The 26,415-nt window shown below is 56.3% G+C and overlaps 1 protein-coding gene across 2 annotated transcripts in view; it reads right to left on the bottom strand.

Moving 5' to 3' along the window:
- The window catches only part of LASP1 (LIM and SH3 protein 1), a 28,207-nt gene extending 2,728 nt beyond the window's left edge, over window positions 1-25,479 (bottom strand). The window contains exons 1-4 of one of the 2 annotated variants that reach the window (XR_013958380.1): window positions 24,655-25,479; window positions 19,067-19,161; window positions 7,742-7,826; window positions 2,610-2,717 (exon numbers count right to left, since the gene is read on the bottom strand). Coding sequence is in view for 1 of the 2 variants with exons in the window: in XM_080633353.1 (XP_080489479.1) it covers window positions 2,610-2,717; window positions 7,742-7,826; window positions 19,067-19,161; window positions 24,655-24,723 (357 nt within the window). In the remaining variant the exon portion in view is untranslated. The remainder of the gene's footprint in view (window positions 1-2,609; window positions 2,718-7,741; window positions 7,827-19,066; window positions 19,162-24,654) is intronic. The other variant, XM_080633353.1, reaches the window with a different exon arrangement.
- Window positions 25,480-26,415: the final 936 nt, after the last annotated feature.

Raw genomic sequence — 26,415 nt, 5'->3', positions numbered from 1 at the left:
TGTCCCCGGCAGCGCCAAGGGGGTTCTTCCCCCCCATCTCCCCAGGCCATGGGGAAATCTGCTCAGACCCGTTTGTGGCACAGGAAGGAGGAGGTTTGAGTGTCCCACGGGTGGGATGGGCCAGGTGGGTGAGATGCGAGAGGAGGCTCCCGGTCTGCAGGAGCACTGGGGAGGAACCACTGCAACATCTGCCCTGAGATTGCTCTTAACTGAGCCATGACAGGGGGTGTTGAAGGACCCACAGCCTGGTTTGGGTTGAAGGGACCTTAAAGCTCATCCAGTGCCAACCCCTGCCACGGGCAGGGACACCTTCCACTGGAGCAGCTTGCTCCAAGCCCCTGTGTCCAACCTGGCCTTGAACACTGCCAGGGATGGGGCAGCCACAGCTTCTCTGGGCACCCTGGGCCAGCGCCTCAGCACCCTCACAGGGAAGAGCTTCTGCCTAAGAGCTCATCTCAGTCTCCCCTCGGGCAGGTTCAAGCCATTCCCCTTGTCCTGTCCTTACAGGCCCTTGTCCCAAGCCCCTCTCCAGGTTTCCTGCAGCCCCTTTAGGCACTGGAGCTGCTCTCAGGTCTCCCCTTCAGGAGCCTTCTCTTCTCCAGGCTGCCCCAGCCCAGCTCTCTCAGCCTGGCTCCAGAGCAGAGCTGCTCCAGCCCCATGGCCTCCTCTGGACTGCTCTCAGAGCAGGTATCTCCAACCACACCGACTGCATCAGAATAAGGCTTCCCGCAGCCAGCACAGAGGGAAGGGTTCACCCACCTGCTTGGGTGTGAGAGCCAACAGCCACTTGTATTAATGAATGGGGGAACCCCTGGAGCCCATTTGCTGGTTAAATCCCCGTGCGGTGCCAGGTTCCTGCCCCACTGAGCCCCTTTGCAGCCCCTGTGGCAGCAAAACCCCGCAGGCTGAGCCGGGCTTCGTGCAGGGAGCGGGTTCGTGCCTGTGTCTGCACTAAGTGGGTCACTGCAAGCCCAGGCTGGCAGCCAGATGCCCATGGGGAAGCTGCTGAAAGCTGCTGCCGTGGCTGGGAGAGGAGGAGGGGCCGGTGTCAGCCCTCTGCTGTGTGCTTCAGTGCCTCCAAACCTCCACAGCATCTCTGGAACAGACCACAGAGCCCTGCTCCACGCTGCACCCATCTCCTGCTGGACCAGACCCCACCGAGAACCTGTCCCTAGGGAATATCTCGCAGCCAGGGCTGTTTCCCAAGGAGAAACCCTTCTCCAGCCCTTGGAGCACAGGTAACACCCTGCAGCTCCCCAGGGAGGGAGCAGGACTTGCCAGAGTCCACAATGGGATCAGAAGAGGAGGGAATAAACCAGGGCATCCCCCTGTTTGTGCATGTGTGTGAGCTCCTGGGGCGGGTTCAAGCTTTCACTTGCACCATCCTCCCTCTCCCTGCACCCCTGGGCACAGCAGAGAGCAGCTCCCACCCCAAACAGGGATGCTGAGAGATGCAAAAGCGGGAGCAGCTCAGGGCACTGCAGAATTCCATGTGGGAGAACAGCTCACAGCAGAGGTTTCTGTGCCAAGCTGTGCTCCAGGGCTGGGTTTACTGGTCAGGGAGACCCCAGCCTTCTGCCAGGGTTCTGCAGCAGCTCCCGGTGTTTGAGGAGGAGCACACATGACTTTCATTAGGCAAAGGTTAATTAACTCCCTGTGTTCTGCTGCAGGAGCACGGGGTCCACTTTGGGCCGGGGATGGATAAAGCCCACGTGCGCCGCAGCTCTATGTGCGAGTGAGCATCCTCCTGATCACCATGGCAACACACAGACATCCCCGTCTGCCCCGCACAGCACCCGGGTACCAACAGCCAGAGGCTGCAGGGTGAAGCTGCCACTCCACTGGGCATGGGTTTAACCTCATGTTCACCAATGGAAGAGCTGGGTCTCCCGCAGACACAGGTCAGAGCCCCCCTTCCCGAAGGACAAGGCAGGATGGAGATGGGAGCAGCCCCCAGGATCACCTCCATGCCAGTAAAGGTAGGAGGGACACTGAGGACACCCTGCAAGGCTCCTCAGGTGCAGCATCACTGCAAGATGTGGGATGTAGGTAGGAAAGGGGGTGACAACCCCTGTCCTCCCCTTGGGGCTGGTGAGAGCAGATGGGGGGGACCTTGGGGACAAACCGACAGCAGCAGCAGCAGCTCCTGGATGGCTGAAAGGGCTTTGCTGGAGACAGGAGGGGTCCAGGCAAGCGGAGCCTGCACAGGGACAGGAGGAGGAGGTGCCTTTGGCTGGGGATGCCACACACAGACACAAGCAGGGAGCAGAGAGGGGCTTGGAGTCCCTTGGGGGGACCCATGCAGGTGCTGCCCCTGCTCTGCTCCAGTCAAATACCCCTCTGCTGCTCCCCTGCTCGCTGCTCACAGCAATGGGACCTTGAGCACCTCGGGATGAGGACCCGGATGCGCCTCTGGATCCATCGGACAGCACAGAGGAGCCTGAGAGGTGCAAGGCACCTCTCTGTGCTGTCCGATGGATCCAGAGGCGCATCCAGGTCAGCTTTCCTCACGTGTTCGTTCACGTCCATCAGTGTGGCTCTGCCCCCAGGGCTGAGCAGCAGAACCCCCCCTCGGGCAGCATCACCCGCAGGGATCCGAAGCTACTCACATCGCTGATCTGATCCTGGATCTTTTTGATCCTCTGCAGCTCCGGGGTGTCAGTCACCACGCAGAAGCCTTTCCCCTTGTTCTTCTCAAACTCCTCCTTGTAGCGGATCTGGGTGCAAGCAAGAAGACACAGGTTTAAACGCAGGGCAAAGCCGGTGAGCACTGCAGCAGCTTCTAACCCAGCCTCTCTCTTGCTGAGGAGACCCCCCCCAGTGTATCCAGCACAGGTAAAATGGGATTGCCAAGAGCTGGAGCACACCAACAGCTCCCTCTGCATCTGCTGAGCTGGTGTCTCTTTTGCAGGGGCTGAGGTCACTCGCATTTACTTTCTGGGCTACCAACACACCCAAGTCACGTCCCAGGGAGCAGCTGACCCATGGCAGGCTGCCTGCCCCATAGCCCCAGAGTTTATGAGCCAGACAAAAGCATTTCCACATCAGGGGACCTTTAGCCACACCGGGAAGGAATACACCCAGACGACCATAGGGAAACCGGAGTGTGGAGGCTGGCAAAACACAAGCATCCTTATTGCTCTTTGCCAGACACTGACCTCAGCATCGCTTCCCATCACACCCAGCAGCTGCAAAGGCCTCACAGTTCTCTGTGCCTTTATTTATCAGTATAAATCTTTACAGCTCAAAGACTGGAGCTCCCAGCCCCGGTCCTGGTCCCATCCAGCCCCGCTCTGCACAGGAGCTCTGCTCACACCCAGGTCACTCAGCAGAGGCTGGAACCCAACAGCTCCAGCGGGAAAGGAGCCAGGGCCTGGCTGCCTCCATGGAGCAGCTCTGCTGACATCCAGCTGCCCCCTGCCCATGGCCGGGGGGAAGCAGATGTGCACAGAGACCCCCTGACCTCCTCCATCCTCTCTGCAGGGATCTGGCCCTGCGCCGGCATCAGGAGCTGCCTCTGCCCATGTGGGTTGGAAAGAGCCTTAAGGGGCTCTGTGCAGAGGCAGCCTTCACGTGTGCAGGCAAAGCTGCCCTGGAGCTCACCCTGGGCACTGCACTTGTGTGTGATGGGCACCAGCAGGAGCTCTACTGCAAACCCATTTCCTCTTCCTAACCTGCAAGCAGGGGAAATCCAAGCTTTGGAAGAACATCGGAGCCCCTCCATCCAGTATCACAGAAACCCTTAGGGAGATGCTATCATCTCTGGGTCATATCAGATTTAGGTATTAGAAAGCAAAGGGTTAAGGAGCAGCATCCCCCCTGGGAGGACGTTAATACAAGCAGGAAGCCAAAGCACAGAGGAACACGAGAGACCCATTTCAAGGCAGAGCTCCCTGTGCCCTTCAGTGCTTCCAGCAAAAGGAGAACTGGTTCCAGCTGGGGTGAAGGCCATGAGCAGCACTGGTGAGGAGGGAGCAGTCTGGAGGAACCAAAGGTTATGGAGCTGGGACACTGAACCTCTGCCCCAGCCCCAGGAGCTGCTCTGCAGGGACAGGCAGGCAGAGGGGCTGTGTTTGTCCTTGCTCTGCTTCCAACCCAGCCTGGTTTCCTGCAGAGCCTCAGGCTGCAGGATGCTGCTCAGGAGAGGCTTTATCCCACAGGCTCCTGTTCATTGAGCCCCCATCCTGCTGCCAACACAGCAGTGGAGAAGCTGTAGGAAACCCAGGCTAGAAAGGGAAAGAGTGCCCAAGCTGCTGCTCAAGTTCTCCCTTGAGAACTGCTGTAGTTTTACTCTCCCAAACCCCATCTTCCTTGGGTTTTTTATCCCTCTAACTTCCAGAATGCAGGAACTCAGCCCTGAAACCTGCCTGGCTAAAGGATGGACCTGAGCTCTGCGCCATGGGTGAAGATGCTGGTCCTTGGGCCAGGTCCAACCCAAACCACACATCCCAGCCTGGTGCTCCCAGCACGAGCATTGGGGCAATGCTGGGAGGAAGCAAGGGCCGTGTCCCTGTGCTCAGCACGGAGGAACTGCAACCCAACAGGATCCATGGGCACATTGTGCTGTGCTTCCATGGGACACACGAGCACTGCTGGGCACAGGGCTGCAGAGCCACCACTCCTGCCAACCCATTGGTGCCTCCATCCACACGCTGTGTTAGAGCGGAGCAACGCAGGCAGTATCCACACCTCATCCCAGAGTAATGATAACAGGATCCACAATTCACTTCCCCAGGAGTTGTTCTGTCCATCATACAAAGGAGAATAAAACATGTTCATCCAAAGGGAGCTGGAGAATGGCTCTTCACGTTATAACCCTTTCCCTGTTATAATTCACATATTATAACCCCTTCACTGTTATAATTCATGTTATAACCCCTTCACTGTTATAATTCACGTTATAACCCCTTCACTGTTATAATTCACGTTATAACCCCTTCACTGTTATAATTCACGTTATAACCCCTCACAGGTCTCAGCTCGAGAGCACTGAACCCTCCTTGTGCCCACGTCCTCGATGTCACCACCAGCAGGTCCCTGAGGTGACCCGCAGGAGGGCCAGGGGCTGGTTTCTGCCTCCCACAGCCAGGCCAGGAAGGGCTGCACCCAAACCCCTCTGTTTGGAGCCCAAAAGAGGACCCAAGGAACAGGAACCTGCAATCTTCTGGCCACACGTGGGCTGCGGGAGGAGGCCGCAGGTGCCAAAGCTGCCCCTTTGGAGACTTCTTTAGTGCCACAAGGCACGGTTATTACCAGTGTCCGGAACAGGAGACGCCTCCTCAGCAGACACAAATAGCAGCAGCATCGGGAGGGACGTGAAGCCCCGCTCACAGCAGCGTGCTCGGGCTGGGTGGCTGTGGTGCGGGCAGGCAGAGGATGAGCATACTCAGGGTCATCCATAGGCAGCGGCTCTCCAGCCCCACAGACACCCAGAGGAATGGGAGCATCACTCACTGCCAGGGAATGACCTGCACCAGTTGGGAACCCCTTGCAGAAGGCACAGACCCAGCAATCTCCCTTCTCCTTAGGAAGAGCCTCATGGAAGCCTCGCACCAAGGACCTGAGTTTGGCTGCAAGTGTGAACAAGGTGTAACTGCCCACATAACCCTGACCTTACTCCCAGCCCCATGTGCAGAGCATCAGCCAGGACGTGGCACTTGAACCTGCAGGGCAGTCCTCACTGCACAGCTTCTCCTTAAGCCTTTCCGACAGCTCCAGTTCAACATCCAGCTCGTTTGCAAGAATGAACCCCACTGCCTGCTCTGGAAGGGTTGAAGGGACCCATTCCTGTCCCCAGGGATGTGCTCAGCTCCTGCAATTAGTAAAGAAGGGATGGGCAATAAAGCAGAGCTGCTCCTGGTGCTTCAAGATATACAAAAGTGAGGTGCTTGGAAAGCAGGAGACTCCCCTTTGTAGGCACAACAAAGGCGGAGAGGAATTAAGATCTTATCTGGAGCGTTCAGGATCCATCCTCCCCAGGGCTCTTGGCAGGTTCAGCTTTGCCACCTCCTCCCACTGCTCCTCATCCCTCCCCAGCCCCTTGCGCAGCACCCAAACCACCAGCACCCCCCAGCAGCCCCTATTCCCTCCCATTCCAACAAGTCCATCCCGGTGTGAAACCAGCACTGCAACGGGGGGTGCTGGAGGATGCTGCCTGCACCCCCGCCCCTCTCCTGACACATAACCCAGCCTGCAGAAGGCTCCGAGCGCCCTGGGCTACCCCAGCTCCAGCCCCTGGAAGCCCCTGGGAGCAAGGCCCAGGGAGCAGAGCACATCCCTGCCTCCATCCCCAGGGCCTGCTTTAATAACCAACAACTACCCAAGAGCCTGGATTCATTGTAAAAGCAGCGCTGGAGACTCCGGAGCGCTCGACGCAGCAGCATCTCGCCTGTTACCATGGAAAAGCAGCCGTGGCCCCTTCATCAGCGCATCAAGCACAAAGCCAGCCCCAGGCTGAGCTCTGGCTCCAAGCTGGAGCCAAGCTGCCCTTGTGCAAGCCAGGGAGCTGTTGGGCAACTTGCTGGGAGGAAGAGGCCTTACAAAAGCAGAGGTTTCAAAACTCGGCACCAGCAGCTCCTATCAGGTGAGGCCCGGAGGTTCTCCCTCCTCCTCCTCCATTGGGATGCATTCCCAGCCTTTCAGCTCCTGACGCTCTCAGGCTAATGGGCAAGAAGGCAGGAAGGTCACTGCATCCTTCACAGCGCAGCAGGGAGAGGAGTGCACTCATCCAGAAAAGGGATTGCTCCCCACGAGACCACCCCAGCAAACCCTGTGCTGTGCCCCACTGCTCCCGCACTGAGCCGAGCCAGTGTCCCCCCCTCCGGACAAGCCTCCGGGCAGTCTTTTTGCCCCTTTTCAAAGGAAAACAGACATTGAATAGATTCCCACCACGGTTGCAACATCCTGTGCCCTGCTCAGACGCTGACTCAAGCCAAAAGTGCCGCTGGATGCGGTTCCTCCCAGCACAGCATCCTCTGAGCCCACATCTGCAGATCTGTGACACTAGGGCTCAGGGCACCATCTCAGATGCTTCTGCACAGCCCCTCAGCAGAGCCAAGCGCCATGAGGAAGGCTCACCCCCCAAAGCCTGCCCATTCCAGGGCCAACCTGGCCCTTCCAAGGGTTTCTCTGGAAAATTGATCCTCATCTTTCCGTTCCCAGCATCTTGGAGTAAGAAAAGGAAACCAGGGATCGCTCCGCGGACACCCAAGGGACCAGTTCCCACTGCCCCATCAGGAGTTATCGCCCATGTGTCAAGGCTGGGGACTTTTGCTGACGCAGGGACACCCTCGGGGTATGAAACAGGACGTGTCTGGACAACACCCTTCTCAAACAGGCTCTGGAGAAAGAAATCCTTTCTCTGTGCCAGTCCTTATCCTGTTTATCTGTTTATTTCTGCTTGCCAGAGCTTTCAAGCCCTACAAGGTTTGGATTGACCCGAAATACTTGCCTCGAGAGTCAACGCCTGTCCACATGAAGCCATCTGATCGTGGCAGGGGCTGGAACTGGGTGAGCTTTAAGGTCCCTTCCCACCCAAACCATTCTCTGTTCTACGACTGCCTCCTGGCCCCTTCCCACCCGCAGCTGCCCCAAGCAACCATGGATAAAGGGAACAGCAAACGCAGCCGAGATGGGCGAGACGCAAGAGAAAGGACTCAGAGCCCAGACCTGCCTCTTCCTATGCAAGGGCATAGGGAGGACGGGGGGTGACGGGGCACAGGGGGTGGCCGCGGGCACTCACCGGGCTCTGCAGCTCAGTCTGGTACTTTAGGCGCAGGTTCTCCGGAGTGTCTGCCACCATGGTGAAGGACTGCTTCGGGTAGTGTCTGCGGGCAGAACGGACGGCGTCAGTCACAGCGGGCCCATGGCCATGCTCCCCGTCCCATCCCAACCAGCCCCCAGCACATCCGAGTGTCCCAGCCCCACGGCAAGCAGCAGCACATCCCTGCGCCGCGGGGTGAGCAGGAGCCATTGGGGGTGCTGGGGTTTCTCCCTGGGCCCGATGCCTTCCCCAGCCAAGGCACTGATTCTCCCCCACCCTCAATAAGCTCAGGTTCATCAAAGGAGGGGAAGGGGCAGTTTTCTTCCCAAGGGATGGAGCCATTCCAGGCTTGTGCCTGGCTGATTTCTGGAGAGACCTTAAACACATCTTCAAGCTCTCATTAAACGCTTCTCAGGGTAACATTAGCCTGAGTAAGGGCTGCCGCCGCTCTGCTTTACGGGGACTGTGCCTGCTCCACTGTTTCAGCTGTGAAGGGGCAGGGGGGAGCAGGGTGGCTTTATTCCCTTGTTGCACTCCAAGTTCCAGCCACACAAGCCTCACGTCATGGGGATGCTTTTGCCTGTGGCCAGATCATAGAATCATGGAATGGTTTGGGTTGGAAGGGATCTTACAGCTCATCCAGTTCTGACCCCCTGCTATGGGCAGGGACACCTTCCACTAGAGCAGCTTGCTCTGTAGCTGCCATGGATGCCAAGCCCCCCCCAGGATAAGACATTTGACACTGACCAGATGGTGGCTGCTCTCATGGGACAGCAAAGAAACCCAAGACATCCCCCGGCAGTGCTTCAGGTTTATAATGCAGAGAGCAAGGAGGGGGAAGGTGCCTTTGGAAAGGGTCAGAGGTTTCTCTTTCATGAGTGAAAGCGGGGCTCCCAAGTGGGTGGCAGGAACAGAGAGCAGGGCAGAGGTGCAGGAGAGGGGTGGGAGGCACAGAGACAGCACCAGCCCCATCCCTGCATCACACCCGTGGTACCAGCGCATCGCGCTGCAGCTCAGGTTCACTCTCATACATAGAAGTAACCAGGTTGGAAAAGACTTTTCCAGCATCAGATCATCAAATCCAACCTTTACCCCAAGAGCTTGGATAAATCCTCTTTTACCCAAGGCAACCGGTTTGGAAGAGCAGAGCAGGGCTCAGCAACCCACTGGAAACAGCAGCTCCTTGCAGAGGATAACGGGGAGGTCCCATTCACTCCTGAGGATCTCAAGGCTTTGCTTCCAGGTCCAGGGCTGAAACTCGGCCTGTGCAGCCTCCACATCTCCATCCATGCAACCCAACTGATGCTGACAGCTCTCACCCGAGGGCTATGGGATTGCTGCAGCCTGTCCCCTCCCAGACCACATGAAATGGGTCTCCATAAGACGCTGGGCTCTGCTGTGGGAGCTTGGGTGCTCCAAGCAGTAGCAATTATCTATTTATACAAGCAGCATCAACACCTCTGCCCCAGGCCAAAGAAAGCGTGGTCAAATGAGGCTAAACAAGGAGAAACCCAGCTGCATGTGGAGGAGTCTGGTTGAGAGCTGCTCCCCATGAGACAGATGAGGCAACCACAGACCTGCAAGAGCAGCGCATTGCTCGGGAGAGCAGCAATGCAGGAAACCCAGGGGTAAAAATAGCTGCCCCAGCCCCACTGAAGGAATAAAGAGAACCCCCCCCACACAGAGAGAAACCAAACGGGGCTGATGTGGTTTGCAGAAAGAGGAAAAGAACCCAGCAAGGAGCAGGGGAACGCAGCCTCCAGCAGCTCCCCCCCCGAACACACCACCCTGCTCCATACAACAGCCTGCTCCAGCCCTTGTCCTGCTGGACATCACCACATCCCATCATCCCCATCCCTGCTGCATGAGGCGTAAAATAAGCCCAAGTCAAGCCCCAAACCGAGCAGGAGCGAGACTGGAAAGGACAAGAATCAGTTTTACACAAACAGCAGCTCAGCGCCTGCTTGGAGGATAGAGTTTAATCCCTGTTTAGATTAACCTGCTTAGAGGGGATATCATACCGCGTTCAGGCTGCCTGCAGGCACGGCTATGTCACAGCTTCACACCGGGATAAGCAAGGCAGAGCTCACTGCACTCCAAGAGGGATAAACCCTGCTTCTCCACAAGGCTCCTGCAGGAGCTACAGGCACTGGGTGGGCACGGAACAGGGCACAGGCTTTGCTATTTACCTGCTCTTGACATCCTGGCCACAGTTCCTGCTCTCCCAGCAACTGGTGCCCACTGGAGTGGGGATGTCTGGGTGGGAGCAAAGGCTTAGCAATGGGGAGGGACATTCTGGATGCAGCAAAACAGCATTAAGACATCTCAGAACCAAATCCACCCCAGCTGCTGTCTGCTGGAGCAGAGCTGAACAGCTTGGAGGGGTGCAAAGGATAAGTGGCACTGGCCCGGTTTGGCCTCTGGTTAGCAGAGTTTGCTGTGGAAAGGCTGCTGGAGCCGCAGGGGGTGCTGGGTTAATGCATCCCTACCTTGGAGAGACAGCACAGAGGGAAGCGTGCCCTGTTGTCATCGTGGAGATGACAAACACCCCTCTAAGAGTGAAGCTGCAGTGACCAAGGCAGCACATGTCAAAGGCGTTTGCACTGCACAGCCCTTGCTCAAGGGGTCCCGCACCTCAGCTGCACTCAGGAGGACTCCTCCATTAGGGCTATGGGGATGCTGGTACCCACTGGGCAAACGCCAGCAGCATCAGTTTTAGTTCCAAACGCAGGTGCTGGGGGAGCCGGGGCTCCATTCACAGTGGTGCTAACCCAGTAACTGCACTGACCCAGCTGACAGCGGCAGGGGAGGGCAGCCCTGGGACTCGTCTGTTGTTTCACCCCAGTGACCACTCGCATCCTGGAGCCCTTTCCTGGGTTTCTTGGAAGTCACCGTCTCGACTCTCACCAAGGTCAAGGAAAACAAAGCCCAAACCCCCAATTCTCTGATTCCACATTCCCTCCTTCTCCATTTGCAGATGAGCTCTGGAAGGCAACAGCCCAGGCAGACCAGCCTGGGAACAGGGACGGAGCTTCATCCCGGTCCTATGGGGAGAGCCAAGCGGCATCCCCGCTGCTGGGGTCTTTGCAAAGGCAGGATTTGTACAGAGATGCCCAGTTCTGACAGCCCCATCCCCTGATGCTCAAGGGCTCCACACAGAAAAGCCACAGACACAGACAGGGCTCCATGAAGGGCAAAGGCAATGTGCAAGTGGTGTGGCACCACCAGCCAGAGCTGCATTTACAGCTCAGTCACGGCCCAGGAGCCCCCGTACTATCTGCTGATGCTGCCAGCAGAAATCATCCCATTGCCATGGCAACTGCATCCCATGCCCTGGGCATGCTAATAACGCTTGGGAGAAGCCGAGTCCCCAGCAGCAGCCGCCGGATGCAAGGAGGGAAGCCCCAGTCACTGTGAGGGCTGGAAATGGAGAAATTCATCCCTGTGAGGCTCAGAGCCTGAGAAGCTGTGGTAGGAGGGGGAGAAAATAGGGACAGCCTGAAAGAGCATCCCTGCTTCCTGCATTACGGATGCACAGCGAGCTGTGCCCTGCTGCAGACACAGCCTGCTGAGGGACAGGACGAGGCAGCCAGAGACCACACAGACTGAGCTGCAATTGGTGTCTGCTTCTGATGGGTATGGAGGGAACCTCCCCGGGATTTGAGATAGGTTTTTCCACATCCCAGAGCCCCTCCAGCCTGTTGTTAGCAGGCAGGAGTAACCTGTCCATCTGCATTAGGTGTAGGATGAGACACACGAGCTGAGCATCTTCCCCTAAGAGGAGGCATCTCTCTTCTCCCCAGCTCCTGAGATCTGCCTGATAAAGAAGAGGCATTTCAGTCCCTAGGGAGCTTAAGGCTGTTCCTTAAATCAGGAACCTTAAATTAGGGAATGGAAGGGTTCCTGCTGCAGGAGTGGTGAGAGCCCCACACCACCGAGGCAGTGCGAGCACAGACACCTGCATCCCTGCCACACACAGCAGAGAGGGGAAACCCATCTCCTGTGCACCAGAATGCGCCTCAGGAACAGCCAGCAGTGAATAAACCTCCAGGAGCAGGCAGGGAGTGAATTGCTTTGGGTTGGGAGCAGGCGGGGGAGCTGCAGCAGGCGTGGGGGAGCAGACCCGGTTCTCCCTCTTCTCGTGGCCAAACCCGAGGCAGGAGCAGAGCTGTGGGGCCTCCCGCAGCCAGCACCATAAATAGGGCTTGGCTGGGGAAGCAGGGAAGGGGGAGGGCGTTTATTGCTCAACCTGCTTCGCTCTGTCAGAAGCAGCCCGAATCCACCCTGTGCGGTTATCAGCCATCCTCACCAGCGTGGCTTGGAGACGGAGGCTTCCACAGCTGGAACCAGCACAGTTTCGGTGCCCACCACAGCAGCTTCCATGCACTGAGCCCAAAGGCACTGGAGGAAGAGTTCTTCTGCCGGCAGCTGCAGAAGGGAGCGCGCTGCAAGAGCTCCTCTGCCAGCATCACTCATGTACACTCCTCTCATAGGTGCATACCTGCCCTGATGCCCTTCACTCCCTCCCTGTGCTGCAGCAACGCTTGTCCCCTAAGTGAGTGCAACAGGTAGAGAACCATGCATGGAACAGGAGTCAAACAGGGATGATGGAGCCCTGGAGCATCATTAAAACCCTCCAGGCTCCACAGGCTTCAGCTGCCCGAGAAGACAAAGAGGAGGAAGCCGCTTCCAACCATCCCTCTCCTGACAAACTGCAAGGAAATAATTAGTCCCACGCAGCCTCGGATGCGGCACTTGGGTAAAGTCTGCTGCTAAGTAATAGCAGCAACCTCTCGAGAACAAAGAGGAGCCAGGGCAAAACACAGCCGTGCGAGCCGCTCGTCGAGGTGCTGTGGGTCCTGCTCCTGGCTGGTAGACAACAGGATCCAAACACTCGGCTCCTGTTTGGGCAGGAGCATCCCGGTGTTTTCCCTGCTGCAGGGGACAGGGATGCAGGAGTGTGGAGGAGGAAGGGAGCCAGGTTTCAGTGGGTCTTGGGGACCGTCTGGTGCTCTGCAGCAGTGGCTGTGAAGGAGGAGGGGTGCAGAGCGCAGGCAGGATGAGCCCGCAGCATCCCCATGGCCGCTCCATCAGACGCGGATTACTTTAACAGCTGATGGAGAGGAGGCTGCTGGTCTCGGGGCCAGAGACACCAGATTGGCCTTGCCCTTGGGGGTCTCTCCTCACATCCATCCTCTGCCTGCTTAGAGTGGAACAAATGGGACACGTGGGATCCCTCCCCCAGCCCGACCCCTGCTGCTGTCGGATTAAGTGAAGCAGCACAGGAGTATGTGGGGCAGAGGGACACGTGATGGAGCAAAGGCTGGAAAAGACCCCCCTTAACCTGCAGCTCCACAGAGCCATTCCACCCATCAGGAAGGACGTGAGGAAAAGCCACCCTGGGTTCCCCACGCACCTAAGGAGCAGAGGAGCACAGCGAGGGCAGGAAGAGCTCACCGCTTCATCCGAGGAGCCGCAAGCAACAGCTGCGCAACCAAAGCTCCTTTAGCAGGGACATTAGAAAGCAAAACCAGCCCCATTCCAGCACCTTGGTCCCAGTTTCCTTGTGACCCCTATGTCAATGACACCTAGGCAGTATTGTCACACAGAGAAACAGCGCAAAGATCTCACTCCCAGATCAGCGGGAGTCTCCAAGCACTTGCAATCCATCACATCCCAGTCCTGCCCTGAAAGCAGCATCTGCTCCCAGGAGCTGCCTTCCCAAGAAGGGCAGCACTTGAACTTCTGCCTTTGGAGCTTCTCACGAGCTGGCAATGGAGTTAAGCTTCTCCAACGAGAGACTGGTGGGCACAGCTGTACAAACCCCACTGAAGCGCAGCACAGCAGCTCTGTTAGCAACAGGACCCAGACTCTGCCTCTCCAGCATGACTCAAACCTCCAGCAATGCTGGCTTACACCACGTATGAGATGAGTGTTTAGCAGAGCCTCTTCTAGCTCAACGTGTTGCTTGTATTCAACGCAAGCTGCTTTAACGCAAGTGTTTCTGGCAGGCTTGCCCAGCAAGCAACAGCATCCTAAAGGGATGGAAAACCACCACCCACCGACCTGCAGCTCCAGGAGGGGACGGTCACCTTTGGGCTCTTGTGTCAGGGGTTTGGGAAAGCAGAGTTAAGCAAAGGAAGCAATAAGGGCTGCTCTGCCAGGAGGCTCCCCAGGTCACATCCTGCCCGTCAAAGAGCTGCCGATTCTTGGGGATGAGCTTAAAGAAATAAACTGGCCTTTTGTTAGCCATAAAGGCAGCACCCGGCCCGCAAACATCCTCTGTAACAGAGCAGGCTGCAGGGAAAGGCTCCGGTTCCTCCCAGCACTTCCAAGGAGAAGCTGCCAAGATGGCTGGGCCAGCCCTCCACGTGTCCAACTGCTGCTCCCATCACCTGCTCCCAGCCCGCATTGGGACTGGCTTGGTATAACATAACCCAGAGCACAGCTTCCTACAACACTGGTTCATGGAATGGTTTGTGTTGGAAGGGACCTTAAAGCTCCTCCAGCTCCAACCCCTGCCACGGGCAGGGACCCCTTCCACTGGAGCAGCTTGCTCCAAGCCCCTGTGTCCAACCTGGCCTTGAACACTGCCAGGGATGGGGCAGCCACAGCTTCTCTGGGCACCCTGGGCCAGCGCCTCAGCACCCTCACAGGGAAGAGCTCCTGCCTTTGGGGGTGTCTCAAAGCCCTTGCCATGGTACCAGGCTAGCAGAGGGCTGGAGGAGGCAGGAGAAGCCAAACCCATCACCACCAGCTCTAGCACGGCTCCAGTGCGGGATGACGGCAGGGAGCAGGGTTTTGCTGTCTGTGAGGACAGGCAGCATCCATCTCGCCTCCATCCCCAAAGGCTCTGCCAGCAGTTGCTGAGGGTGTTGCAGAGCAGCCTAAGGAAAAACCAGCCTGTTTCCATAAACCTGCTTTAATCCATAATGGAAAGATTCCAGGTGAATGCAGAAGAGGGGCTGCCAAGCGGTGAGCAAAAAGTCACTTCTGGAAAGGGCTCTGCTCCCCTCTCCCATCCCTGAGCCCCCAACACAGAGCAGTGCCTGTCCCAGCCTCCCCCAGTGCTGTTTATGGGAACAGGGTGGGCATCCCAACAGAGCTGGGTTTTTCCAGCCCCAGGCATGGATAAGTTTAGCAAAGTCAACATCCATCTGCAGCCTGCATCGAGGTCAATGCTGGGCAGCCCTTGCTGTGGGCTCAGCCCAAACCTGCCTCCGAGGATGCTCCGTGCCTGCTGCCAGGGAATCCTTCCCCCAGCACAGCAGAGGGGAAGCAGCAGGACCCTGTACCCCCCCTCCACAGCAGCATACGGGCAGGCCAGCTTTCATTTACACCAACAGCAGAGCCTGCTCAGAGCTCCGCGGCAGGCAAAGTGTGCCCACCGAGACAGAAAGCAGCTCCTCTCATCCAGAAACTCGGCACAAACAAAGCATGGGATAAACACCTGGACTCCAGCCCAGCAACGCAGTTGTTCCTCTTTCCCTTCCTGCCTCCCCCCAGACTTGGAAGATCACTTCATTAACGTCGTAGGCTGCTACCAGATGGAGCGCAGAGGAATGCCAAGAACAGATCCCTGGCTCCTTGTGAAGCTTGGAGGCACTCACTAACTTTTTCCAAGGAAAGAGTTAGCCCAGAGGTACCGGGCTGCTTGCTCTGCATGGAAAGGCAAGGATCTGAGCGGGAGACACGTGCCAGGGGGGTTCTTTGGGTCAGCACAATGAGTTGGAGGGTTTACAGCCCGCACTCACCGTGCCCAACTAACACGGGTGCTAGGTTCAGGTAAGCAGGACAGGGCTGAGCTGCTTGCCCTGACTCAGCAAAGAGGAATGTCAGCCCCTGGATGCGAATCCCCCGGGATATCTCAGTGTGGTTTCTCTGCGAGGCAAGTCAGCTCCTTATAGAACACTGCAGTCACCCCAGCGCCGCAGATGGAGCGACCCTGCCAAGACACCTACACAGGATATTCCTGGCAGCCTTGCTTTGCCTTGAGCCCCTTTCGGAGGGGTTTAGCAGGGGGATGTGGAGAGGCGGCAGCACCGCTACTGCCTCGTCTCTGTGCTGGTGGGACTACAGCAAAAGGTCTCTGCTGGCAGCAGCATCTTCCCTTGGAGGCTCAAACAAAGGATGCTGCAGTCGGGCCAGGCTGCCTCTGGGTGCTGGGGGAGGAGGGACTGTCAGCAAGCAGGCCATTAACTTCCTGCCAGCTCGTCTGCAGCAGTCAGGAAGTCAAACTGCAGCCCTGTGGGGTGTGCGGCAGCAGGGACAGCCCCTCTGAGCAGCGGGATGCCAGCACAGGGAACCCGCAGCCAGAGCAGGGCTTTCCAACCAGATGCATCCAACAGGGCAATCGCTTGTTCATCAGCACGAATTTGGGCGAGCCTACAGTGCAGAGAGGAAGCCTTGGGTCTCATCCTTGCTCCTCAAGGGAGAGGAGCAGAACCTCCTTATAGGCAAGACAAGCAGAGGAGCCTCTTGCCTGGGATACTGCTCCTTCTCCCCCCTCCGCACCCAGGCATAAGCAAGCTCCTCTCTGCACTTAGAGCATCGCTGGGCAGTGCCTCCAGCTCTGAAGATCCAGCTCCCCAGACCAGATACACAGCTCTGGACTCCCAGACAGGACTGTCAAGGCCCCAGGCTCGTGCTGCACACAGCGTCTTGGTTTCAGCTGGGAGAGAGTCATTTCTGAGCCACCACTGAGGCACAGAGCTCTGTTATCCCTACAGCACAAGAAGGCATTAAAGCCTCTATATAATGCGTATTCGGGAGCAGCTGGTGCCCTTGAACACACAGCCCTGCCTGTCCTTTGCAGCCAGGCTTTCCTCCACCCTTCATTAGCAGAAGCCTCAAACCTCACCTGGATATTGCCCTCCCTCCGCTTCTACCTCTTTTAGTTCAAAGTGCTCATGTAAAGAGATGAGCCCAGCCTTGAACACTGCCTCCAGTGAACAACCAGTCACCCCGGCACCCAGCTGCAGGCAAAAGAGGAACGAGGAGGAGGGTGGAGAGCATCACATCTGCCACCAGACCAGCTCCCAGTGCTGCTGGGCGCGGGGAGGGCAGAGTTAAGCAGCCACCTTCTTGAAAGGCTTCACACAGATTTATTGCTGGGGTAATGTCACAGATAGGGAGGAAGCCCGGCCCTCTTCCTCCTGCTCTCTTGAAGAAAGAAACTCAGGAATTTGGCAGAAGGCCACGGCTCAAACAGAGGAGACCCTGTGCTAAGGCATGTGCAGAAAAGCAGCCTCTTCCCTGCCAGGATAAACGTTGCTTTTCCACCCCCTTCTCGGGGGAGAAAAGATGTCGCTCCTCAACTCCAACGTGAGCAAAAGCCATCTGGAATGGGTGGGCTCCTCCTGGGCTCTCACTCACCTTCCCTGGACACTGCTCCTAGCCCAGGATACTGCAGGGGCAGCAGGGGACAAGGAACCAAACCCATGTCCTCCGGCTGGAGGTTCCCTTCACCCCACGTCTGGGCATGGATGGGCACCCTACAGCCTCCACCCCAGCAAGCAAAGGGCAAAGCCTCGTGCGCCAGCAGTTTTCGGCTGCTCTCACTTCCCTTTAAAGCAAGATCAGGCAAAGAAGGAAGAGCAAAGCATTTAATGCAGGTCTCTGAGCACAGCTTTGAACATCCCTGGGCTATAGAGGCAACAGACGCCTATCTGCCTCTTCTTCAGGGGGGCTGCAAAGGGTTAAGACAGCAAGCTGGCATCAAAGGCAGCTCTCAAGCAGAGGGGGTTGAGAAACTGAGATGGGTTGCGCAGACTCCTTGGAATCTCAGGAATTTCCCATTATTATCCCACTTCCCTTCCAGCAGCCTGGAGGGAGAAAGCAGAAGAACAGGACCTCAGGCCCATCCCTAGAGCCAGGCCAGGGGCAGGAGCACCAGGGACGAGCATGCCCTGGCACATGGGACCAGGCAAAGCTGGGATGTGGATGATGCCCACGATCCAGCAAAGGAAGCTTTGGTTCAGGACACTAAAAAGAGCTCAGGGGTCTGATCTCCTGCTGCTCTCCACAGACCAAGGTCTCAACCTCACAGATCCCAGGCTGCTTGGACCACCATGGTAGGCTGAGACACACGCACAGCCCTCTAAATCAACAGTTCACCCTCATACTACCCCACTGCTCCAGGAAGTTCCCAGTTTCACCTCACAAGCTGGAGCTTTAACAGTGCTCCAAGTCTCATCCCAATTAAACAGGGGTTTTGGACTTTGGGCAGGTCACAACCATCATTGACACCTTCAGTCAGCAATAACCAACCTGTAAGAGCTACGTAAGAGGGAGGGTTTTGCTAAGGCACCATATGGCTGATGGTCTTCCAGCTTCTTTCTGCTTATCTTACACATTAATACCCATCTTACAAGGATGCTGTCAGGATTAATGTTTTTAAAGCAGTCTGTGAATGGACCAAGCTATACACATGCCAAGCAGTATTACATTATCTTCTTTCTAAGAACACTAATGTATAAGCAGCAGCTACAAAAATCTTGCTGCAAAGCTGCTTTATAGCTATTAAGAAACGTGTCAGGTACCGAACGCTTCACTGTGGGCTGAGCAGGGACTCGTGTTCATCATTCAGCAGAGCCCAGAAAGCTGGGCACAAGTAAGGGTCCTTCTTGATAGGAAAGACATGGGGGCCAGTGAACAGGCATCACTCAGCAGCAGCCTGAGAGAGGCAGGGAAGTGAATTGAGGTGTGATGCTGGAGATGTTCTGCCTCCATCTCCCCCACGCTGCTCAGGAGAGAAGGATTCTGCATTTAAGCTCCATTTACCTTCAGATGCATTTACCTTCCCAGCATCAAAGGCGAGTGCCAGTAGCTGAGGGTGAATGCACTTGGCCATCAGCAGAGCCCAGGCTGCAATACCACCCATGCCCCTCACTGCTTCACACACCCTTTCCCCCTGCACTAAAGGGCATTTTTTCCTCTCCCTAAACACCTGCCTTGAGTTGGGGTGGAATAAACACCCTTTTATTTCCCCTTCTTTAAGAGGATACAGCTCAAAGTCAACTCCATGTAAACGCCTGCCTGTATTTTGGATTTCATTCACCTTTTGTCTGCCCAGGCTGGAACTGGAGAGCAGCCATAGATGGAATTTAAGCCTGGAAACCCTCGTTTTAACACCAGCATTAACTGGCCTGGGTGACCCCTTCCAGCCAGGGCTTCACATGCACTCCCTGAACCGGGGCAGAGCAGCAGGGGAAGAGTTTCTGCAGGCCCGAGGGCCCCTGCACCCCTCCTTTCCCAGCCCCATCACTCTCCCAGTGCCCACGAGCGCAGGCAGCAGACACTCACGCGTTGCAATACGGCTTCTTCTCATAGCCCTTGTAGTTTTTCATGTTTAGGGTCATCTTGCAGGTCTCGCAGTGGAAACATGCTTTGTGCCAGAACTGCAAACAGAGACAAGAGAATCATTAGCACCAGTGGCTTGCAAAACAGGGCCACGTCCCACTAGGTTCACACAGCTCCAACTCAGCAGCTCCTCCAGCCCTGCGATGCCAGCATGACCCCTGCAGAACCCACAGCCCAATGCTCTGACTGGTTTAGGACACACGTAAACCCCTCCAGACCCTCCCAACACATCTTATCTCAACAGGGCACAACGTTGGAGCCGCATTATAGCAGCATCTTGCTGCCTTATCTCCAGAGCAGGAATTCACAGGACAGGCAAAGCCTCCTACTCGGAAAGCAGCACAACACAAACCCCTGTGAGCAGGGAGCTGTCAGCAGTTACCAGCTGTGGTTTGCAGGCTTCAAAGATGCTGCTTTAGGGGTTTTTTTGCTGATGTTAGCCAAGAGATAGCCAGAAGAGCAGGTCAGGTAAGGCTGCACACAGACACCGAGCCAAGGCAGCCAAGGCAGCAACAAAAAGGTTCTCGTGAGAAGCAGACAGCGCGACGCAGGCAGCTCAAAGGTCCTCACCACAGATGCCACCCTTCTGCCTGCCTCTTAGGTGGCTGATCCCAAGCTCTGCATCGCAGAGGATGCAGGATCACCCCAGGCACTCCTCACCCCCCTTTTCTCACAGTGGGGCTTGTCCAGACCAATGCCTGCTCTTGCCAGGCCTGAAGCAGGCAACAGCAGGGAAGAGGAGCTGCTGACCTGCCATCCGGGTGTAGCTCTGGCATCCTCTCGCCCACAGCTCGCAGCAGCAGGCTCAGGCTGACCCCAGATGAGGTCTGTTCCCTGACCACAGCTCTCCTTTAAGCAGCGAGGCACACTCAGACTCAAGGCTAAAGACACAGCCCCTGAAACTCAAGCCATGACCCTACATAGGGGCTGCAACACCTGATGAGCTCTATAAGGATGTGCTTTACAGGTTTTTTAGGGCTACTCTTAATGAAATGATTTCCACTTGGCATTCAACTGGCCTGAGTGGCTGGATGGAGCCCAACGAGAACAGCTCAGAGCTGCTACCAAGCAATTCTGCTCAAGCCCATGCAGACCAAGGCCGATGCCAGTCTCCAAGTGACCAGACCTGGTGCTTCCTCTGGCAGTGTTTGAGGGGCTTTGGTGTCCTCAACATAAAAAGGACATGGAACTGTTGGAACAAGTCCAGAGGAGGCCACGAGGATGATCAGGGGGCTGGAGCACCTCCTGTATGAAGACAGGCTGAGAACATTGGGGCTGTTCAGGCTGGAGAAGAGAAGGCTGCGTGGAGACCTCATAGCAGCCTTCCAGTATCTGAAGGGGGCCTACAAGGATGCTGGGGATGGACTCTTCATCAGGGACTGTAGTGACAGAACAAGGGGTAATGGGTTCAAACTTAAACAGGGCAAGTTTATATTGGATATAAGGAAGAAATTCTTTACTGCGAGGGTGGTGAGGCACTGGAATGGGTTGCCCAGGGAGGTTGTGAATGCTCCATCCCTGGCGGTGTTCAAGGCCAGGTTGGATGAGGCCTTGGGTGACATGGTTTAGTGGGAGGTGTCCCTGCCTGTGGCAGAGAGGTTGGAACTGGATGATCTCAAGGTCCTTTCCAACCCTAACTATTCTATGATTCTATGACATCCCATGGCCAGGAGCACGGAGCAGAGCTGCAGCAGTGCCTTTGCTCCCCTAAAGCAAGTCAGCCCTGCCCCAGGGTTGCCCTCCCTTCTTCAGAGCACACAAGCCACCCAGCATGACCCCGCCAAAGCAGGGACAGAACCAGCCCAAAGCCACAGCAGCAGCTCATCACACCAAGCAGATTACAGTCAACAAGCCTGCAGCGTGGCCCCCAGCACACACTGAACGTGCAGCAAGCAAAGCCCTGGAGAGCAGCTGGAGGTTGTCCGCTGTGATCTCCTTCCATCCTTCAGCCTTTAAAGAGCCATTTCCACCACTGCAGCTCCGGCTGCGTTCCTGCAAGGAGGTGGTGAGAGCCAAGCCCTTGTGCCACCTCCCCACAGGTACCACACCCCAGTGCACAAACACTGGGAGACGATGACTCAGCCCAGGAGGACAATTCGCCTCCTTTCAGTTGCTCAGGGCAACGTATTTGTTCTTTTCCTCCAGTTACACAAGTTCCTCCGGAGCCAGCCTGCTGTAAACAGCGAGAGGAGCCTTCCCTCTGCTCCCTACCAACACCCGCATCCAGCCTGCACGGGATGCTTTCCTCCCCACCCCAGCTTTCAGCCTCTAAGGACAGGCTGAGCCCCAAGTTCTTCAGGCATCGCAGCCTTTTGGGTGAGCTCCTGCCACCTTAGAGGTAGTTAACAGACCTCCCCGGGCCCTCCTGTGCTGCAATAGCTGTGGATAAGTACCAGAGGTGCCACTGTAAAGACCGTGGAGATGAGCTGGTTGCCAACACTACTTCAGAGCCTCTTCCTCCAAGGAATATCCAGGCTCCCAAGAGCCAAGGCAAGGCCAGCACTGCCCTTGCCCAAGGTAGGCTCCACAATAAGCGCAGCAGCAGGGATTTAGCCAGCCCTTACCCCCAGACAGAGGAATTAACACATCTTCTTGCACCAGGCATCTTTCAACAGAGGTGTTTCTGTCCTGTACCTCTTACAGAGGACTCTCTACAGCCTGAGGAGAGCTACACAAAGAGCACTACTCCTTGTCTCCAAGTCTCGCCACCACTAAGCTTTACCCTACCACTGCCAGTATCAATGCTGGCTCCAGGAATCTAAACCAGCACTAAAGGGAGGGCTGCAAAAACAGACACAGGGGAACAGCAATTACATAGGCTTCCAGTAACGCTACTGCTGAGCCTCCAGCAGAGAAAGAGGACAAGTTCCAAATAGGTTTTCAGAGGAGCATTAGCGCCTGTGCTTTCTAATCCCGAGTTTGAAGTGTTCTGAACATCTGGAGGTGATCCCAGGTACAGCTGCACAGCACAGCCCCGTGTCCCAGCAGGCTGGGCTCCATGAGAAGCACACCGGGCACGCTGCTCCTGGAGAGATGGAGCCCTTTGGCCAACCTTGTCATGGCAATAGGTTAGACCTGGGGACTCACAGCCACAGTGCATGGTGGGGTGTGTGCATTTATAGCTCACGCTACAGCCACACAGCATCCCTCCATGAAGCAAACCACAGAATCCCAGCCTGGTTTGGGTTGGAAGGGGCCTTAAGATCATCCAGCTCCAACCCCTGCCACGGGCAGGGACACCTTCCACTGGAGCAGCTTGCTCCAAGCCCCTGTGTCCAACCTGGCCTTGAACACTGCCAGGGATGGGGCAGCCACAGCTTCTCTGGGCACCCTGGGCCAGCGTCTCAGCACCCTCACAGGGAAGAGCTTCTGCCTAAGAGCTCATCTCAGTCTCCCCTCGGGCAGGTTAAAGCCATTGCCCTTGGCCTGTCCCTACAGGCCCTTGTCCCAAGCCCCTCTCCAGGTTTCCTGCAGCCCCTTTAGGCACTGGAGCTGCTCTCAGGTCTCCCCTTCAGGAGCCTTCTCTTCTCCAGGCTGCCCCAGCCCAGCTCTCTCAGCCTGGCTCTGCTCCACACCTGGGAGTGAGCATCACTTGAGACTCAAGTGTTAAAGGACACAAAAGAGACTCCTTGGGCTGGAGGCAAAGCCTTGAGCAGGTTTAATGCAGTGCAACAGCCGATTCTAACTTCTACTCATCTCAGGAAAGTCATCTGACATCAGCTCTACGTTGGTTCAGCCGCTGCAACCACCAAACCCTGTGACAAGATGTCACTTCCACAAACAGAAGCTGGGTACAGCACCTTATATGGAGAGCAGCGGGGAGGCAACGACACCCATTGCCCTGAACCCCATTTGCCTTTCGCAAGGTGCCGATGTGCAGAGTCAAGAGGCAGAACTCGCAGGCAGCACTGCACCATGGTCTCACTTCCCCAGCTGCTGCACCACACTGATGGAGCCCCACAGAGCCGCACGCTTTCCTCCTTGGCTCTAAAGCTCAGCAGGGAAATGGACTTTCCTGATTTCACTCCCTGGAGAACCAAGCCCATCTGCTTGTCAGCACATCAGAGCTGAAAGCTTAAACACAGCTACGTGTACACTTCCCTTCCCGGAGCCCTTCCTTATTGCTGCCCCGGGTTCAACTTCAGCGCTTGTGCAAACAACACCAGAGGTGCCCTTTCGACTTTGCTCCAGGTAGAAGGAAAACAAGGGGAGCAGCCTCTCCACTAACACTGTGCTCTCATGGGAAGGCTCTTGCGGCCAGAAACACCAGGACAAATGAAAGCGAGGGGAGTCGGTGGGGTGCAGCTCTTTGGTTAGGGCTGTGCTGTATGGCAAGGCTGACCATGGAATGATTTTTAGGTTAACAAGGCCCCTACAAGTACAAGATGGTGACTGCAGCCTCCTGCCTGCTTCCAAACAACCAGAATACGTGGTGTTGGGATGCACACCAGCCATGTCCTCACGGCAGCGCACAACTGCCAGCTCAGAGGAGCCGAAACCCAGACAGTGGCTGCGCGGGAGGAAGAGACGGGTCATTCCCTGCCTTCCTTTCCAGTTATCCACAACGCAGATGCCCCACAGTCACTCGAGGCCAGCACAGGCTCCTTAAGACAGGGCCACTTCCCTGCTCTCAACAGGCAGGGAACACAGGGCCGATAGTTCAGCTTCGAGCCATTCCCAGCTTAAGGAAGAAACATCATCTGTTAAAAATGCGAGCAACAGGGCCTGCCGGAGCTCAGGAATGCCGCTGCAGAGCTGCGCATTCTTCAAGTTACTTTTTTTAGTCCTTAAACTGGTCGTCCCAGAAGCCTGGAAGAGGAGGGGGAGGAGGAGGAGAGCAACTCGGCTCTCCAGGAGGGGTGAGTTCACAGGCGAATCCCATGGGAGCCATGCGGCGGAGGGGATGGAGACACCGCCGTCGCCTTCCTCACCGGACCTCGGCACCAGCAAAGATGGGTTTTGATGGGAAAGCACTCAACAAGAGACACTTTAAGCACTCCCCCCCCATGCAATGGCAGGCAGAACGGGCTATAAAGATGGAAATCTGGAACACAGAAGTACCAATTGGGATGGAAGGAAAAGAAAGGGGGGGGAAAAAAAAGAGAAGCTTGGCTAATGCAAACCAGATGAGGCTCCCGGCTTCGGGGGAAGCATTAACTGTTGCTTGCCACCGGCCTCTCCTGCTTTTTGATTATGCATAAGGAAATAGCTCCAGGCATTGCTGGTGACCCCCAGGCAAAAGGCTACTGCCCGTGTCCTCTGGGGGGGATGAAAAGATGCCACCTCCGGTACCCCGGGGCTGGAAGAAGTGTGAGTCCCACAGTGTGGGGACCTCCAGAAGGTTTATATGGGGTTGGGCAATTTGGGGATACCCTACAGTAAGCGGAAAAGACATAAATACCCTACAAGAGGACGTGAAATATCCCACATGGGATGGGGGGAAAAGAACCAGCCCTACAGAAGACTTCACAACCCCCTATATCCGCCCCCCCTCCACCCCAGCGGTCCCCCCCCTCAGACGCCGCACTCACCTTATCCAAGCAGTTCACCTTCTCCGTGGGGTACACGATCTTGCCGCAGCGGGCGCAGTTGGGGTTCATGGCTACAAGGACCCGGGGCTCCAACCACCGCTCCCCGCTGCCGCCGCCGCTTCTGGGGCCGCCGCCCGCGCAGCCGCGACCCTAAATAGTGATGGGGGGGGTAAGGGGGGAGAGTGGGAGGAGCACGGGGGGGGCGGGCGCGCACCCACGCGTGCACGCACACGTACTCCCGCCCCCTTCCTCTTCCTCCCCTCAATCACCCGCGTGTGCGTTACGCGGAGCGCTGCGCACACGCGTTGGGATGCTCTAACACAGCGCTCGCGAGGCCACAACGGCAGCTGGGGGTATAGCTCAGTGGTAGAGCATTTGACTGCAGATCAAGAGGTCCCTGGTTCAAATCCGGGTGCCCCCTTGAGGTTGAGCTTTTAACGATTCCTTTTGCGTGTTTTTCTTTTTTTTTTTTTCTCTCTTTTGTGTTTTATTTTCACCCTCACGCATGATTCCTCCTTGTAAATAGGTGAGGAGAAGCTCCCCGACCTCTGCAAGGCCGGCAGGACCGTGTAGGTTCTTCCTGCACGATAGGCAGCACCGACCCAATTTGGGTTCTTTCATTCCAGACCCCTCAATAAGAACGTTAACTAAATCTCTATCAGGGATAACAGCACCTTAATTCCCCTTTCCAGGAACCCAATGCAAAAAAAGGACCCTCTGCAATCACTGCTTGCAGGTGGGCTTTAATGAAGCACACCCACACTAAAAAAAGCTGCGCTCGACTCCTTTCCTCCTTTTTTATTTCAGGATGCAGCTTTAAATTGGTTTCCTTCAGTTTAAAAGCAGCTCCTCTGATCCTGTCACACAGCCCACTCCTTCCCTCGCTGATCACCTCACCCAGCACTTCCCAGCTCTCCTGAAACAGCCTCCCACCTTTTCCCAGCCCATCTCATCTTAAAATAAACCGAGCTTTTCAGTTTATCCAGCAATTTGGGATGTTGTGGGTGGATTTTCCTCTCTTGGCTGAGGAGATGCTGGTGAGCGCGCAAGGCTCTTCATCACACAGATGTTTCGGGTGCAAAACGACCGCAGGGCTGTGGTTTTTCTTTCTCTTATTCCCTTCACCGCCTGCATCGTGCCCAACTGGCCAGGTTGGATGGGGCTTGGAGCAAGCTGCTCCAGTGGAAGGTGTCCCTGCCCGTGGCAGGGGTTGGAACTGGATGAGCTTTAGGGTCCATTCCAACACAAACCAGGCTGGGATTCTGTGATCATTTGCTTTCGAGGTCTACACGGAGCACTTAGAGGACCAGGTTGATGAAGTAGCATCACTTGTGTTTTCCTCCTGAAATTAGATTTAAGCTTTCCCTGGGGAAACACAAAATCATTTATTGCCAACAGGCAAAAAACCTTTCACTTTGCAGTTAAATTACACCGAGATTTACAGCATCATTAGGGCTGACAAATTCACATGGAGGCAAAACGCAGACAAGGGTGATCCGTTCTGATAACAGACACATCCCCTCCTCGGTGCGGGGGCAGCGGCACGGCGCTGCCGCCGCACTCCCGGTACACCAAGCGCTGCTCGCTTCTTGGTCCCTCGGGCTCCGCCGGTCCTGGAAGCGCGCACCGGGAGGAGCCACGGGCGCCCTCCCAAGCTCGGCGCTCGGTGGAAGGCGGCACGGAGCAAAACCTGGCGCGTGGGGGTATAGCTCAGTGGTAGAGCATTTGACTGCAGATCAAGAGGTCCCCGGTTCAAATCCG

The sequence above is a fragment of the Psittacula echo genome, assembly GCF_963264785.1.
Source record: "Psittacula echo genome assembly, chromosome: 23".
Lineage (NCBI taxonomy): Eukaryota > Metazoa > Chordata > Aves > Psittaciformes > Psittacidae > Psittacula > Psittacula echo.
The sequence above is the reverse complement of the archived record's forward strand: the minus strand, read 5'-3'. Positions and strand labels throughout refer to the sequence as shown.